The sequence below is a fragment of the Calypte anna genome, chromosome 1 (genome assembly GCF_003957555.1).
Source record: "Calypte anna isolate BGI_N300 chromosome 1, bCalAnn1_v1.p, whole genome shotgun sequence".
NCBI classification, from domain to species: Eukaryota; Metazoa; Chordata; class Aves; order Apodiformes; family Trochilidae; genus Calypte; species Calypte anna.
In genome coordinates, this window is record NC_044244.1 from 87,055,417 (window position 1) to 87,072,017 (window position 16,601).

General features: G+C 39.6%; 1 protein-coding gene across 1 annotated transcript in view; it reads left to right on the forward strand.

Annotated features, from left to right (window-relative positions):
• The first annotated feature begins 921 nt into the window (after positions 1-921).
• CRACR2A (calcium release activated channel regulator 2A) overlaps positions 922-16,601 on the forward strand; it is a 57,655-nt gene continuing 41,975 nt past the window's right edge. Inside the window, exons 1-3 of the mRNA XM_008503230.2 lie at positions 922-945; positions 10,633-10,795; positions 12,742-12,980. Of these exons, the coding sequence (XP_008501452.1) occupies positions 12,813-12,980 (168 nt within the window). The 5' untranslated portion in view covers positions 922-945; positions 10,633-10,795; positions 12,742-12,812. The remainder of the gene's footprint in view (positions 946-10,632; positions 10,796-12,741; positions 12,981-16,601) is intronic.

The window sequence follows — 16,601 nt, forward strand, 5'->3', positions numbered from 1 at the left end:
GCGCAGCCCGCCTCCGCTGATAGTGCCACCCGTACTCGAAACAAAGTTTAAAAAGTTGTTTCCACATTTCTGCGGTCTGACTTCGTCCTTGGGGCGCGGGCAGGCGGAGGACAGCCACGGGGACCAGCGGGCAGAGCTCCTGTTGCTCCTTCGCCCGGGCGCCCGCGGGAAGGGCCGGGAGGTGAGTGGAGGGAAAGTACCGTGGGACAAAAAAAATATGGGGAGTAGAAAGAGAAGGACCGTGCACGGCAAGATCATTCTAGCGAAGCTGCTGGCAGGAAGGCACCGGCGGCCTCTTCTTGTACCGTTCGGTGCAGAACCCCGGTGTCTCAACAGCACCCCGATCCTCCGCCTGTCGCAAGCTCCGCTTCCTGCCAGGAGCTGCCAGCAAGAGAGCATCGCCGTCTGCGGACTCTGGGGGGCTGGGCCAGGGCACAGCAGGGTCAGGGCAGCCGGCAAGGAATAGCCCTTACTAGCCCACGTCCTCTCCCCAGGTGCCGATCGCCGCCCCTGCTTCCTCTCGGAGGCGGTGTCTCCCGTGGCAGGAAGCTTGGCAGAGCTGGAGTGGGCGGTGGATCCCATCTGCCTGCTGGACTGTCCGGGACTCCCCTCTGGCAGCGGTGCAGGGTCGGCCCGTGAGCGGTTCCGAGGCCGCTGTGAGGGTCACACGCTGTAGTCTCAGCGCCGGATCCTTTCGTAACCTCACCTCGCTCTCAGGCTGGAAAGCAGCAGGGTTGGAACCGCAGTGGTTGCCAAACAAGCTGACCCTGGTTCCGCATCATTTACCGGCCGGAGCCCACTCTGCCTTGTTCCCTTTCTTGGTACGGCACCGGTACCAGCCCTGGAGCAATGGGGGAGAAGTTCGCACGTCAAGCGACAGCTGAGTGCGCTGGAGTGCGAGGTGTCCTACAGAGGCTCCTCCTAGGCAGTGAATATTTGATAAAGGTGGTGTCCCAAAGTGCTGTTGACTCTTATTCTTTGTATTTGTAGCTTCGTGCCAAGTCAATGACAGTGTCAGAGAGAAATCTCTTTATGTCCTGGTTACTTCAAGAGCTGCCCCGTTGGTTTCAGTGTACCCTGTGCCCTGTGCATACAAAAGATAATAGTGGCTCCTGCCAGACCCCAGGGTGGAAACAGGCCCACCAAGGACTTAATGAAGTTGAAGGCAGTCCTGCTACAACTGATGGTTGTAAAAATGTTTCTTGGGTCCCCCTACACAATATATAGGGGAGCATAATACCATAGTTTGGTGTCAGTCTTACATTGCTGTGGTATCTCATTTAGTTTTCTGTCTTTCTTGATAATGAATGCTTATGATGACTGTAAATGACAGGTGTAAAGGAAACTTACTGCTGCCAGGGTATTAAATTTCTTAATTTGTACCACTAGAACAGATTATGACTGCATGTAATTAAACTTGGGTAGTGCTACAACTGGAAGAAAGGTAGAATCCCTCTGGGATACTTCAGCTAAAGTAATGTAGTTTTGTTTTCTTAGTTGCAACTTTGTGGTTTTGTACAACAGTTTCCAGGTGAGTTTCACTTATCTTTTCAGATGGCATATATTAATTATTCTGAATTATTCTATTGTTGTCTGTGGGATTCCCTAAGGTCTCAGATATCTGGTCCTCAAATTTACCATTAGGGTCTTCAGTACTGTACAACTCAAAAGGTAATCGTTACATCCAGAAAAGTGAAAATTAAACATTGGTTTTCCCTTCACTACATTCTCATCTTTATTGATATCAAGAAAAGGAACCAAAAGGTAATGTTTCAAGTGTAAAGAACATGTATTTCTCTAAATGGAATAAGTAGCAAATGAGATTTAGGGCAATAATATTTTACAGTCTTCTGGTCTGCCAGGTCCTGCAGACTTAAGTTTACTGCTACTGAAATGAAGTAGGTTTGTAAGATTCTTTCTGCAACACCTCCTTCTCCTTTCCTCCTGTTTTGTGATGGAAGAGAACTCTAAAGAAAGCAGCAGAAATTAATGCAATAAAGAGCATTACTCTGAAAGCTTTTCTTGTGGTTTCTTCAGCCCACAGGATGCATGTTCTGCTTCTAGCAAATTTCTCTTTTCCTCCTCCTGTTTCTGTTCACTGACAAATGACATACTGTCATGATTTTCTAGATGAGTAAGTGGTGGCCATATGGAAGGGTAAAGAATACAGTGGTCTGCCCATATTCCCTCTCCATCATTTGCTAATTGCAGTGTAATTATATATGAATGTACAGTTCTACATATGAGGAGGGAGTAATACATCTTCAGGGTCTTAAATCTTTTGTTTAAAATGAAGGTTTAATCAGTTTAAGTCAAACTGGAATAGATTCCACAGTCCATGACTTATCCACACAGAAGCACCAGGGTGCCTGTATCAAGAAATTGACTGAAGCTCTAAGACTTGGAACTCTCTTTCTGAAAGGCTTCCACTCATTAGAGAGCAGCATAAATGAAGGCAGGGAGTAGTTGAATAGTTGACTCACAGAGAATGTAGAATTTGTATTTTCACTTGAAAGCAGCAATGAAATAAAATCCAGTTAAGAATCTATAATGAAACCTTTTTAATTGTTTGATGCTGGAGTTACATGTAGAACTAAACAGGCTGAAGTACACCAAGCCTACTAATCAAATATAGATAAGTGGGTATGTTGATGTGTGTTTCCCAGACCTCGGAAATAAACCATGCAGAGAGATAGCGTGAAGGTTGTTTTCTACTGCATTCTACCCACTACTTCTTGCAATGGAAAAACAGTGGACTAGCAAATTACTATTCTCATGCCTTATTCACATGCTTTTGTCACATACAAACTTCCCTCTGACTTACATGAAAGTGGTTTCCAAGAGCAAGTTTTAGTTTTAGAAATTCTGAAAATTTTGAACATGGGAATTCTTGCACACCCAACTGCAAAGCAAGAGCCAAATAATTAAGGAGACACTTGGAACATGCCTTTTGGGTTATGTAGTGCAATCTTCATTACCTTGGGTCCACTAAGCTCAGTGAAGAGTAGACTGAAATTTTCCATTAGTTTTTTTTCCATTGAAAACTAATATTTATTTGAAGATACTACTTAACTAAATATTTTAATTTAGGTTAAAGATGTAACATTTCTTGAGAAACTAGAAAACAAGAAATAGAAGATATATTTTAGAGTTCAGACCAAATTTTCATTGGTTTTCAAGCAGATAAAAGGTTTTCTAATTTTTTTTTCCCCAGAAGTTATATTTTTAGCAGGGACTTCTGGAGGAGGCAGAATAAATCAAGATTTCTTTGTGAAAATGGTGCACTTCAAGGATGTTATTGTCACTCACATTTCATCAGCTGAAAGCAGCTCCATTTAGCAATGAATCATTAGGAAACCCTGAAAGATAAGACAATTAAAAAGAACATGTACTGTTTTACTTAAACTTTTCCCAGGCATTTACTTAAGAGGAGGAGGTCTGTTTCCAAAGCAAATGCTTTGTCAACAGCTCATATGAATTGATAACACACCCCTGCCAGAACATCACATTGTGGGTTAAACAATTTACTGACATAATACTGTTATTAATATAGTTAATGTAGTAACTATATAATAATAACTATATTAATATTGTTGCATTTAATTTCAGTGCTGGGAACAATGCAAAACAATAAATTATGCAGCCAGTTGGAGTCAGCTTGGTTTTGGCTTTATCATGCTTGGAATGTGTTACATATGTTGTGAGATACTCCTTCTTAACAACAGATTTTATTTCTCTGAACTAACATTTTGTGTTTTGGAAAGAAGTCAGAATAATGGCCGAACAGTTCTACAAAATTCTGTAATAGTTCTGATGCAAGTTCTATAACTGCTAATGTCACTGTTTACATGCAAACATTCATAAAAACTAATGCTAACCCACAAATATTACTCAGATTTGTTGCCCAGAATAGAGAACCGGTCAAATTGTATTTGCATGCAGTAAAAATGTATTGATAAGCTAGAGAGAAAGAGATGGAATTTAAAAAACCCCCCCACACACACTTAGATACACGTGCGCAGTTAAACCACCATCCTGCTCAGGTGTTAGGTAGGTCAACAGTTTCTTGAAGATTCAAGGTTCTTGCAACCAACAGGTAGGCAAGGAACTAGAGGGAGGGAGAACAGGTCCTCTTGGAGATGATGTCCTTGAATGAAGCAAGAAGAACCAGTAGATGGAGAGTAGGAAATTGTGGGTCCTTGATGCATACAGAGACTAAGGGCATGGTGCTTTCACAGCTCTGATGATCCTGTGATTATCCTGCAGCAATGATTTTGATGATGAAGGAAATGTTTTTTATTTCATTTGAATAATCTAATTTCATCTCAATAATCTGATTTCATTCCATTTTAATCATTTCCATAATGATGGAAATGCAGGTGAGACCCCACCTGGAGTACTGTGCCTAGTTCTGGAGCCCCAACACAAGGAAGGACATGGAAGTCTTGGAGTGAGTCCACAGAAGGGCCACAGAGATGATCAGAGGGCTGGAGCTCCTCTCCTATGAGAACAGACTGGGAGAGCTGGGGCTGTTCAGCCTGGAGAAGAGGAGGCTCCTAGGCGATCTTATAGGAACCTTCCAGTGCTTGAAGTGGATATACAGGAAAGCTGGGGAGAGACTTTTTACTAGGGCATGTGGTGATACAATAAGGGGTAACAGTTTTAAACTGGAACAGGGTAGATTTAGGTCAGACATTAGGCAGAAATTCTTCACGGTGGGATTGGTGAGAGACTGGAACAGTTTGCCCAGGGGGTTTGTGGATACCCCAGCCCTGGAAGGGTTTGAGGCCAGGTTGGATGGTGTTTGAGCAGCCTGGTCTAGTGGGAGGTGTCCCTGCCCATGCAGGGTGGGTTGGAACTGGATAACCTTTAAGGTCCCTTCCAACCAAAACCATCCTATGATTCTGTGATTCTGTGATTGTTACCCCTAAACACAGTGTCTTTTTGTAAGAAGTTTGTATTTCTAAACAGTTCTTAGCTTTTCATTTCTTACATAACATTACAAAGGAAGCATTCAAAGCAATGATGAGGAAAAGATGCATTTCCACTAAAATCCTAACTAGTAAGAGTAGCTTTACTTTTCAAGGAGCCTAGCAGCACCAATCAGGTCCTTTAACTTCACCCCACTTCTTCAGTGTGAATCCCTAAGTACTGCTAATATTTAAGCAATAGATTTCAGAGGAAGTAATGTTGGAAAGAAAGTGGGAGTTTATTATTGCCTGCATATTAGTTGTTCTTCATTAGTGTTTCTATATTGGAAGGAGCAGGATGGGGAATAAATTGATCTGCCTACATCCTTTGCTTACCTCTGTTACCTTTAGACATCTGAATTTTAACACATGGAGAGTTCTGTTTACTACTTCCATAAAGGCCAGCAAGAAACTAGGAAGGTAACTTTTATCTGTTTAGGAAGCTGCTAGCCTTTGGGACAGGCACATTTCCTTACAAACCCAGTGAAAACCAGTTGCTTGGATGGAGATGTTAAAAATAAAAAGGGTTAACGAGGACCTCGTGAGTAGTCAAAGAGTTGGGTTCCTCCATCATTGTGCACAGAAATGATATAGATGTTTTTTTTCTAGAATGTGGATTCATCTAGGGACAAGTGCTGATTGGTCTCTCTCCAGGCTTTGGTAGCCTTTTTTTGGAATTGTTAATGAATTATTCTTTATTAATCTTTTCTGGTTTTCTTCTGTTTCCCAGTCATATTGTGGAGAGTGTGCTTCTAATATATGACCTGGGTTCTTTTGCCTTCTTTAGTTTTAGGTATGGGGGTTTTGTTGTTGTTGGGTTTTTTGATTGTTTTTTGTTTGTTTGTTTGTTTTTTTAACTTGGCCAGCCATCTTCTGAAAATGAGGTAGGAATTTAATTTGTATGATTACAATGTATTTATAAGTCACAGCATCTCCCAGGCCTTTTCTGTCATTGATTTCTGCTCACGTCCCTTGTCTTGAAATAAATTAAAAGGAATTTTATGAAAATTTAAAATCTTGTGGTATAAATGAAGCTCTGAGTCTGCATTATGTAGAACATTGAAGAAGGCGATCCTAATGGTTCACTTAATCTTTAAAAGCTACAGTCAGGGCTGGCTGGAGAATTTCTAATAGGACTTAATTTAAACAGAAATTGGTTCTCCCACTCACATTAATTCACAGGAAAGGACTTTATACATAATTGAAAGTTTTTTTCCTTTTTTAGGTGAGTGGATGCAGTATTCCTATGCTGTTTGCCTTTGCTTCTCCCCTGTATGATTTTCATGACACATTTCTTTCAGACTATCCTGTTGCAGTCCCTTATAGGAACTGCAACCAGCTGCAGATCTCTCTACATTTACACTCCCCACACCTACCCCATTATCTATCTCCTAAGGACAAAGGAGACAAAGGATGTGGGAAAGGTTGTGGTACTTTATACTTTCTTTGCCTCAGTCTTGAGTAATAAGACCAGTTGTTCTCTGGGTACCCAGGCCCCTGAGCTGGAAGACAGCAATGGAGCTCCCATAATTTCAGGGGTAATGGTGAACTGTGATACCACTTAGACACAAAAAAGTCTATGAGGCTGGATGGGATCTACCCAAGGGTACTGAGGGAGATGGCAGAGGTGCTCACCAAGCCACTTTCCATCATCAGTCAGCAGTCTTGGCTAACAGGGGAGGTCCCAGCTGACTGCAGTGTAGCAACAGTGATGCTCATACAGAGGAAAGGCTGTGTGTTGGGTTGGTGTGGCAGGGTTTGGGTAGCTGGGGAGGGGTACTAGGTGTGGTGCCTGTGAGAAACTGCTGAAAATCTTCCCTCCCATGCTCCCTGGGGAGGAAGCAGCAGCAGAAAATGTGTGACGAAATGACTGTAAACCCACCTTCCTGTCGCCCCCTGCCTCTGGGTGGGAGGAGGAAGAGAAATCTGGACCAAAGTCATTTGGCCCCATTAAGAAGTGGCGGTTGAGACAAAGTATTTAATCTCCTTTTTTTGTTTGTTTGTTTGTTTCCCTTTGGCCTGTTTTAATCTGATTAGTGATTAATCAAAATTATTTTTTCCCCAAACTGGGTCTGTTTTGCCTGTGATCACAACTGGTGAGTGCACCCTTCCTATCCCTGTCTTGACCCAGGAGGGTTTGGTTGGGTTTTCTCCTCCCCATCCCAGAGTGGATGGAGTGGTAAGCAAGCTGAGGGGTGTGTTTTTGTTGACAGCTGAGGCCAAACCACCACAACTGATGAGGCCACACCTCAAATACTATGTTCAGTTTTGGGCCTCACACTACAAGAAGGACATTTTGGTGCTGGAGCATGTCCAAGGAAGGCTAACAAAATTGGTGAAGGGTCTAGAGCACGTCTTTGGAGGAGTGTTTCAGGGAACTAGGGTATCTTAGATGAGAGAAGAGAAGGTTGACAGGAGACCAAATCCCTCTCTACAACTACCTGAAAAGAGCTTGTAGTGATGTGAATGTTGGTCTCTTCTCCCAGGTAACAAGCCATAAGAGGAAATAAAATAAGGAATAAGAATAGGAGTAAGAGGAAATGGCCTCAAGTTGTTCCAGGGGAGATTTAGGTTGCATGTTAGGAAAAATTTCATTACCAAAAAGGTTGTCATGCACTAGAACAGGTCAACTCACCATCCCTAGAGGTATATGATTCTATGATTTAGAAGACTGTAGATGGGGTGCTTAGGAACGTGGTTCAGTGGTGGACTTGAAAGTATACTAGGTTAACAGTTGGACTTCATGATCTTCAAGGTCTTTTCGAGCCAAAAGGATTCTATGTGGTTCCATAAGATGAGGAGTGGTCATGTGCATCATGAGAAGTTACGTATCCAGGGAACTAGGCTTTGTGAAAGAAAAGAGGCATTTATGACACATTTTGGTGCCTTTCTAAAACAAAAGCATGACACTTGCATGTTTTTGCTTGAAAAGTCAAAACTGGAGGATTTAAAGTCCCATTTTTTATGTAGTCCAGTACTGGTGTTCATGTGGTTAGGTCAGCCTTTACAGTGCTTTCATGAGAGCTTAAAGGGTAAAAAAAAATGTGTACAACTTTGTATCTCTGTTAGTTGTTTTAAAAGTGAGACCTGTTTTTTTACCTTGATCTGTCATAAAATGCTCAAAAGATGGCTGACAGTAACACTGAAGTCCACTAATCTATGAATCTTTCTCAGGGTACCATCACTTGTGCCATTATTCACAGATGTGCATTCAGTCTGTTTGTCCATGACAAGATGCACCGCCTTTGCACTCAGGGCTCTCCTTTGTTTATCCTTGGTTTTTCACGTCTAGTTCATCTACCATGTTACAGCACGAGTGTTACTTCTTGTGTATTATGTGCATTATGTGCATGAGGAGTGTTTTTTTCCAGTCCTGTATCTAGTGAACTTCTATGTACTTGAGGATGGTTCTTGTGCTCCCTTTTATCTTTGCAGTCCCATAGCTCTCTCATTCTCTGGACATCCTACTTTTTTGGTTCTTGATTTTTCTTTGATGTATTTCCTTGATGGGCCACTTGACCTTAATTAGGCTAAATAAACTATCGTTTTCCAGATTAAATTGAAAGGATTCTACATCAGACTTCCCTGTCTAACTGGATCAACACTTATCCAAGGGCAAGGCACAGTAATAGGGAACAGAATTCTTTTTTTTCAGGAGGTTTGTGCCAACTTAAAATAATCTGATAGTACATTTTAGCAGCTTTAGTATCTTTTAATCATAATGCTAAATGATACCTAACTGACATTAACTTAGTTCTAAAGAGGTCCCTGTCAGGCACACTACAGAACAGTTGCAGGGTACTTTAACAACGATAATTTTGTTGTAGGAATATGTATGTCTGGAAGCAAAAAAATGCAATCTAATTTTTATTTTCCAGAATTTATAAAACATAAATGTAATGTCTCATAAGAGTATTTTGTGTAAATCCATGGTGATTTCAGTATTAAGTAAGCTTTCTACATTTTTTTGCTGATGTTTTTGAAGTGTGCTGCAGAAAGTTTGTACCTATAGACAGATGCTAAAATTATTTTACTGAAGCCTAAAACTCAGAGAATTGAATGCAGGTAAAACAGCTCAGTGAGTTTTAGCTATCACAATTAGGGAGAATGAAGTTATCACAAGTCATGACTTGTGAAATCTGTGGGCCAGCAGTGCTCTGTACCTTCAGAGTTTGGTGATTTACAGTACACCTGACTGGAAAATCATGATGAAAATGTCAGCTGAAATACTAACAGTGACCTTCCTCTTGCAAACCTGTCCAAAAATAACTCATGATTAATCATCTGTAAAAGCCTCATCAAGCCCACATCCTCTTATTATTTGAAGCTATGGCTGCTTGCATCAGCTCATGATACAACTTAATTCACACAGTGAAGTGTTTGTAGCTAGAAGAATGGATGTCTGAGGACTTACAGAAGTCTTTTTGAATTTGTAAGACATTTGATCTTTAAAGGAGATGAATGAATGGAGTTACGTATGTTATTCAGAACATTCCTTGGAATAATTATGTTGCTGATCCAGTCGTGTGTGACAAATTGCAGCTTTAATCTTTCATGTTATTATTAGCATCTGCAAAGTGTCAGGACACTCAAGGAATTAAGATGAACTGTACCAGTTTTGGAAGCTGCCTTAAGGATTAAGAATTTTAGTATATGGTCTAATTTAATTTCCTGCTGTATTCAAGACACTTTTGCTGTGTAGCAAGATTTTATGATGTATATCAAAGGTGGGGCAAACTGAAAGAAGGTGAGGCTCCTGTGATGCACATAATTTAATTCTGTGGTATGGAAGTATGTGGAAAGTATGGTGATGTTTTCTGAATCATACCTACACTGTTTGCTAAATGTAAACAATTTATCAGACTGTATATAGTGCCTTTTTGTTTCACCATTTTTAATCTGTTTTCATGTTTCTGTTCTTTCATATGCAATTAGCTACCTATGATTTGCACAATTAAATTTTTTTTTCTTTTTCTTAAGGGAGTCTGTGCAGAAACCATAGGGATTAGTGCACATAGTATCATTGTTAGCTTGGCCTGTTCCTGCACTTGTAGTCTTTTGAGAAATTGCTGAGAAGTGAAAAAGAAAAAAAAAAAATGTATTGCATCCAATACAGCTGGATTGGAGTCAGGTCTTGTCAAGACCATCTTTAAGCTTCACTTGTCTCACTGATTTTTGGTATTTTTAACCTTGTTTTTAAGTCAGTGTCATTGCAAAGTTGAAACTGATGGCCTGACTTTATTACCTCATACACTGGTGTCAGTTAAAAATGAGCTGTATAAAAGTAATGAAGATTAAGTGTGTAAATGCAGCATGAAAGCAGAATCTCATCCAGCCTATTATAACACTGGAGTCTTAAGTGTGGCTTGCAGTGGCATTTCCATCTGATCCCTTGTGGGTGGCTGCATAAAGTCAGAGCAAAGAGTCAATTAAGTCATATACTATTTGCTAGGATGCCTAATATTGGAAACATCAGGAAAGGGGCTGAGAAGCAGGGCAGTTAGAAAGTGATCTTTTCTTTCATTTATCTTCCCAGCTACTGTTGGTCAGTCTTTCACAGCTAGGAATTTTGCTTGTAAGAGTACAGCTGTAACAGATGCTGCTTGCTGTGTCTGACCTGTATTCCCTGTGACAACATTTCCTGGCCTTGTTTGTTTTCCAGGGCTGCTTGTCCACTGGGATGAGCACTCTGTCAGTGCCCGTACTGGTTGGAGCATGATGCAAGGGGAACCCCACAGATACCTGCAGTACCCAGTGCCCACTCAAGTGGTCAGTGGCTCTTGAGGTTTACAAAGCACCCCTGACTGCCCTGCATTACAATCCAAGTAAGACTTATTCTGAGAAGGAGTTTTTCCTAAAGCAGGATAGTATTAAGTATAGCCACCCCTTGCCTTCTCTTAGAATGTTTTTCCTTCTGTTGCTCATAACTCTGCTTTTAGAAGGATTTTGACAGATGAGGTCTTTGATCATTAAGCCAGAATTATTTCACCTTTAGGGAGTGTCTGAACAATAGTCCTAAGATGATCCAAGCTGCAAAAGAGAGCAAGGAAGAGACAGGGAAACTTACCTATGTTTGTAGATTTTTGCCACATGGTTTCAAAGGGGGTGTCTGGTTTACTAATTGAAGTCCTAGTTTGGTTTTGAAGTTAATGGCCTGTTTGAAGTCCTTTTATACTTCCATGCAACATGGAAAGTCCAACAAGCTGGCCCATATTTCTTGAGGAAGTCACTTTGTCATAGAAAGGTACTGCAAGCTGCAAGAGTGGCAAACTGTACCTCTAAGAAGTTCTTAGGAGATGTTATGTTTTAGGAGGTAAAGTGCTTTAGTTTGACCATAAGCATAGAATAAAGATAGAACAGAATAAATAAAATAAATTGAATAAATACATATATTAAATACAATAACTGTAGCTCAATTGCTCTGTTGATGTGATCAGAGCCTTTTCTCCTTAAGAAGCTGAATAGACATGCTGAAGTTCTTGTGTCTTCAGATTCTACCTTCACATCCATGTTGTGTCAAGACCTGGAATCCAAAATCAACATACATTTCAGATTCAAATAAATCTCATCGGCCTCTCTGAGTGTTGTTCCAGATAGTGCCAGTCATGCTGGATCAGAACCAGGCTACATTCCTTTGCAATAGTCAAATACATCTCAGAATAACTATCTCTGATAAAAATTATGAGAGAAATTTGTGGCTACTTCAGGTAGATCTGTTTGTAAAAACAGAAGTACTAATTCAAGATGCAGACACAAATTCTTTATCTTGCCTTCTCTGCCTGTCTTCTGAGCCTCAGTATCTGTATGCATGTTTTAGCCTGTCACAGATACACAGTACCTCAGTTAAATAAACTGTTTCTGTACTTAGTTTACACAAATAATAACGAATTAAGATCATACAAGGAGTCTTGTAAACATGCAAGAGGCATGTAAGTGAGGCATGACAACTCATGATCAGGCAATAACACCTTTGAGTACATAGGCTTTTAGTAAAGTCTGCTCCTTTTTTATGGAGGCTGTGTGTTATGCAAGTTTGGAGAGGGCAATCTACATCTGACCTCATAGAATGCATTTAAGATAAAATTATAGACATGAATATGTACAAGTATTTTCATGCAGGGAGTATAACACAAATTTTCACAGAGGCTCTTTAGGATGTGATTAACTTATGAAGTCTTCCCACCAAGTTCACTAGCAATTTCTTCTTTACAGGTGAAGTCAAAGCCGTAAGTAATAAGGATGAATCTAAGGAAACGTTTCAGAAATCCAGAATAATTGGTCATCCTCTTAATTTTACTTAATTGATTTAAACACCATTGTCCATCAGTTTCCATCAGTTGTCAGCAACCTTCCATTCTTTAGCTATCATATGAACTGTATTCCAGAGCACTGGAGATAAATTGTGATATGTGGTGTGAAGATGATCAGAGTCAAAAGCATACCAGTTTAATACTTTAAATTATTTTTTCATTTACCTGTATTTCTTATGTTTTCATGTTCATGTTAATCTATTGTCTAGCTTTCTTGTTGAACTGGCTGATTTTGCTCTGAGATTCCATTTCTGAGATAGTTTTGTTTTCTCCTCCCCTCAGACTCCATCCTCCTCATTCAGTGCCCATTTGCAGTCTCTTTGGTACAGCCATCAAGTGTAGGCATTTTCAAATGTTTTCTTCAATGCTTTAGTGCCTTATTAAAGAGAGAGACAGTTGCTAAGAGATTGTGGAAAGCATCATTAAGAGGGTATGATTTGCTCTTTATCTTCCATGCACAGGTTTCAGATCAGATTTTGTGAATAAATGGGACAGCAATATCCCTGAATATTCCTGTGCTGAGACACTGACAATGGACAGAGCACAAGGAGACTGTACTGGTCCTGTGCCCCCAGGAAATGAAGCGAGCAGCAGGACTGGAGAACAAGACCCAGAATTAACAGTGTTGGGAAGAGCACATGAGTTCTTTCAAATTTGTGATCAGGAAGGGAAAGGCTTCATCACTCAACAAGACATGCAGGTAAAATATGGTAATGTTAAATGCACAATGAGAGAAGATGCTGATGCCCTTAGTGAGCTGAGACTGATTAATGTAGAGTTAAAAACTGTGACTTCCTCCTGATAACTTTAAGAGATATGTTAGATTTAAATCATCTCTGTGAAATGTTACATAATGTTTGCATTTGTTTCCATGGACAAAGCAAAAAAAAAGTGGAAAGTAAAAAACAAACAAACAAAACTTGTCCCAGAAATTTAATTCCGTTCTTGATGAGAAACTAGAAACTCCAGTAAATTAATTACTTCACAATTTGCCATAGCATAATGAATGGGTTCAGTCCAGAGTTACTGCTGTTTTTCAGCAAAATTTTGCAAATAAAGTCTTTCAGTTTGCTTTCAACTGCCAGATAATGGTGAACATTCATCTGGATCACATATATGTGTATATATATATATATATATATATATATGTGTGTGTGTGTATGTAGGAAATATAGAGGAACAGCATTTTGGCATTAGTCAGTGTTCTCAATAATCTCACCAAACTGTTCTTAAATTGTCTGAGGTTTCAAAATCAGATATGCTGGAAATGCTGATGGAAAAAATGTTGATTGGAAAATATAAGCTATATAACAAAATCTTTTGAAAATGGGTCTGGGTGCATATTGCAGAAATGACTCTATGAGTTGAACCAGTATGTGGCAGAAAACAAGAATATGTTCCTACTTGACACGCATATTCTTGACAAAATTTCATTGTGTTAATCCATTTCTAATTCAATACTTAGAGATGAAACAGGACTGGAGTGGTAGCAAAATAAATTCAGTGCAAACTACTACCAGTGGAAGCATCTAATATAAAATTTAGAAACCTTTTGTATCCTCAGAAAGAAAGATGTGTGTGCACGTAGGAAAACGCAAGAGAAACACTTTTAACTATGCTGGAAAAGCAAAAACCTCATAGTAAATTGCTGAGGTTACTAGCTCTCAAGAGATTTTATTCCACTGTGTGTTGCTGAGTTTTATGATGACCTGGGCTAATTCTGCAAAGCTGAAAAAAGATGGGAGTGCAGGTGCTTGCTGTGCTGTAGGCTTTACCAGCATCTGTTATCTAATTGAAGCAACTGAATGCAAACAAACAAACAAACAAAAGATTCTATGTGATTTTGGTAAATCCAGGATCATAAAAAATGTAATGGATTATAATTTTATTGTCTTCCCAGAAGCAGAATGGCATATATTTTCACCAAATGGAAGATCCATATATATATGAATATATATATGTATATATATATATATATATATATAAAATACACATATGTACATATATGTGTGTGTGTGTATAAAAAAATCTAATGTCTGTTTCTGCAAGGAATCTAAAAACATATTTCTTTTGGATTATAGAGTTTATTCTTAGACAGAAATTTATACTTCTGATTCTAAAACCAACGTTGTGAAAGATGCAATAGAAAAAGATTGCAAAGAACAGATAAAGTATATATTTTCTATTTCATCAGGAGTATTTGTTTATCATATCTCTCAACTTCATTATGTAAGTGTCTGGTTCATTTAAACACAGAAATAAGGGCACCTAGAACAATTAAGATATTTTTAAAATTTTCTGTTATTTAATTATAATTTTATTTTATTTCCTAATCAGTTAAAGATAATATTACAGATACAGAAGTTTTAGATATAGTGAATTATCATTATTCCACTCAACACTTTAGTAAATTGAGAGTAATTCAACTGAAATTGGTGCAGGTACATTGACAAAAAACTGGGGTGAGACCCATTTCCTCCATTTGACTTTAAAATAATTCAGTGAAGGTGAATAAAAGTTATAAGCCAAAGTCTTTTACACTAATACCAGCAATTCAGCAACCCTGGTTCTTTGAAGATAGTCATAATTTTCTTCCCTTTTTCCTTGCAATTCTGTAGTGGAGTAAGAGAGACTTATTTGGACACAAAATGCAATAATCTCAAATGCATTCCAATCAATTTGGAACCCATTTTTTACTAATATACAAAATAATGAAATTCTGTACTGAACAGCTTTACATTAGACAGGTACTGCTACAGTTATGCATTATTCTTGATTAAAATTACTAGTTAACTAGTCACTAGCTAGATTATCTAGTTAATACCTGTATTGCAAACATGACTGTGAAGTAGCTGATTTTGATTGGACTTTTCATTATATTCACTCCTTATAGAAAAGACATAGATCAAGAAAATCAGTTTTTTCCTTATAATATACCAAGTACTCATCCCATTATCATCTTGCTCTTTGTTCATTCAGTACTAATTACCCTTAGCGATGCATTGCTTCAAATGCAAGATACTAACATTCTTCTTAATATTCAGTGAAGTGATATGAGACATGATTTTCGACAGAGAGTTCTGTGTATCTCAAGTGCTAAGTATATAAAATCCAATCATTGGGACAGATTTGTAAAATGTTTACTGATGTGTCTGTAACATAGTAATTATATTAAAGCTTTACTCCTCCTTGATTATATCATGTGGTTTATTATTTTGAGATTACGTTCATAATGGTTGTTTGGAATTTTTCATTGCTTTTCAAAACATCAGAGGTCCTCAACTTTGAAATAAAGATGGGGTTGTTAGAGGAGGCCCTGAGGTGACTTACAATGGCTTTCCAGCACCTGGAGGGGACCTATAAGAAAGCTGGGGTAGGTATTTTTTCATGGGTGTGTAGCAAGAGGACAAGGGGTTTAAAACTTGAACCGGGGACATTTAGATTAGATGTTAAGAGGAAATTCTTTAGTGTGAGTTTGGTGAGGCACTGGCACAGGTTGCCTAGGGAAGTTGTGGCTTCCCCCTCCCTGGAAGTGTTCCAGGCCAGGTTGGATGGGGCCTTGAGCAACCTGGTCTGGTGGGAGGGGTCTCTGCTCATTGGAGGGGGTTTGAAACTAGGTGATCTTTATGGTCCCTTCCAACCCTAGAAATTTGGTGATTCTTTTATTCGTATTGAAAGGTTCAGTATTCATATTCATATTCATAGAATCATAGAATCATAGAATCATAGAATCATAGAATTAGCCGGGTTGGAAGGGACCTCAGAGATCATCTAGTCCAACCCTTGACCCACCGGAGCATGGCACTGAGTGCCACATCCAGTCTTTTTTTAAATGTCTCCAGGGACGGAGAATCTACCACCTCCCCGGGCAGTCCATTCCATAGCCTAATCACCCTCTCCGTGAAGAAATTCTTTCTAATATCTAACCTAAACCTCCCCTGGCACAACTTAAGACTGTGTCCTCTTGTCTTGTTGAAGGTCGTCTGTGAAAAGAGTCCAGTTCCCACCTCGCTACAGCCTCCTTTCAGGGAGTTGTAGACAGCAATGAGGTCTCCCCTGAGCCTCCTCTTCTTCAGGCTGAACAGCCCCAGCTCTCTCAGCCTCTCCTCATAGGGCCTGTGCTCGAGTCCCTTCACCAGACTGGTTGCCCTCCTTTGGACCTGTTCCAGGACCTCTACATCCTTCTTAAACTGAGGGGCCCAGAACTGGACACAGTACTCGAGGTGTGGCCTAACCAGCGCTGAGTACAGGGGAAGAATCACCTCCCTGGACCTGCTGGTGACGCTGTTTTTGAAATGTTTTCTATTTTTACAGCAAGCCC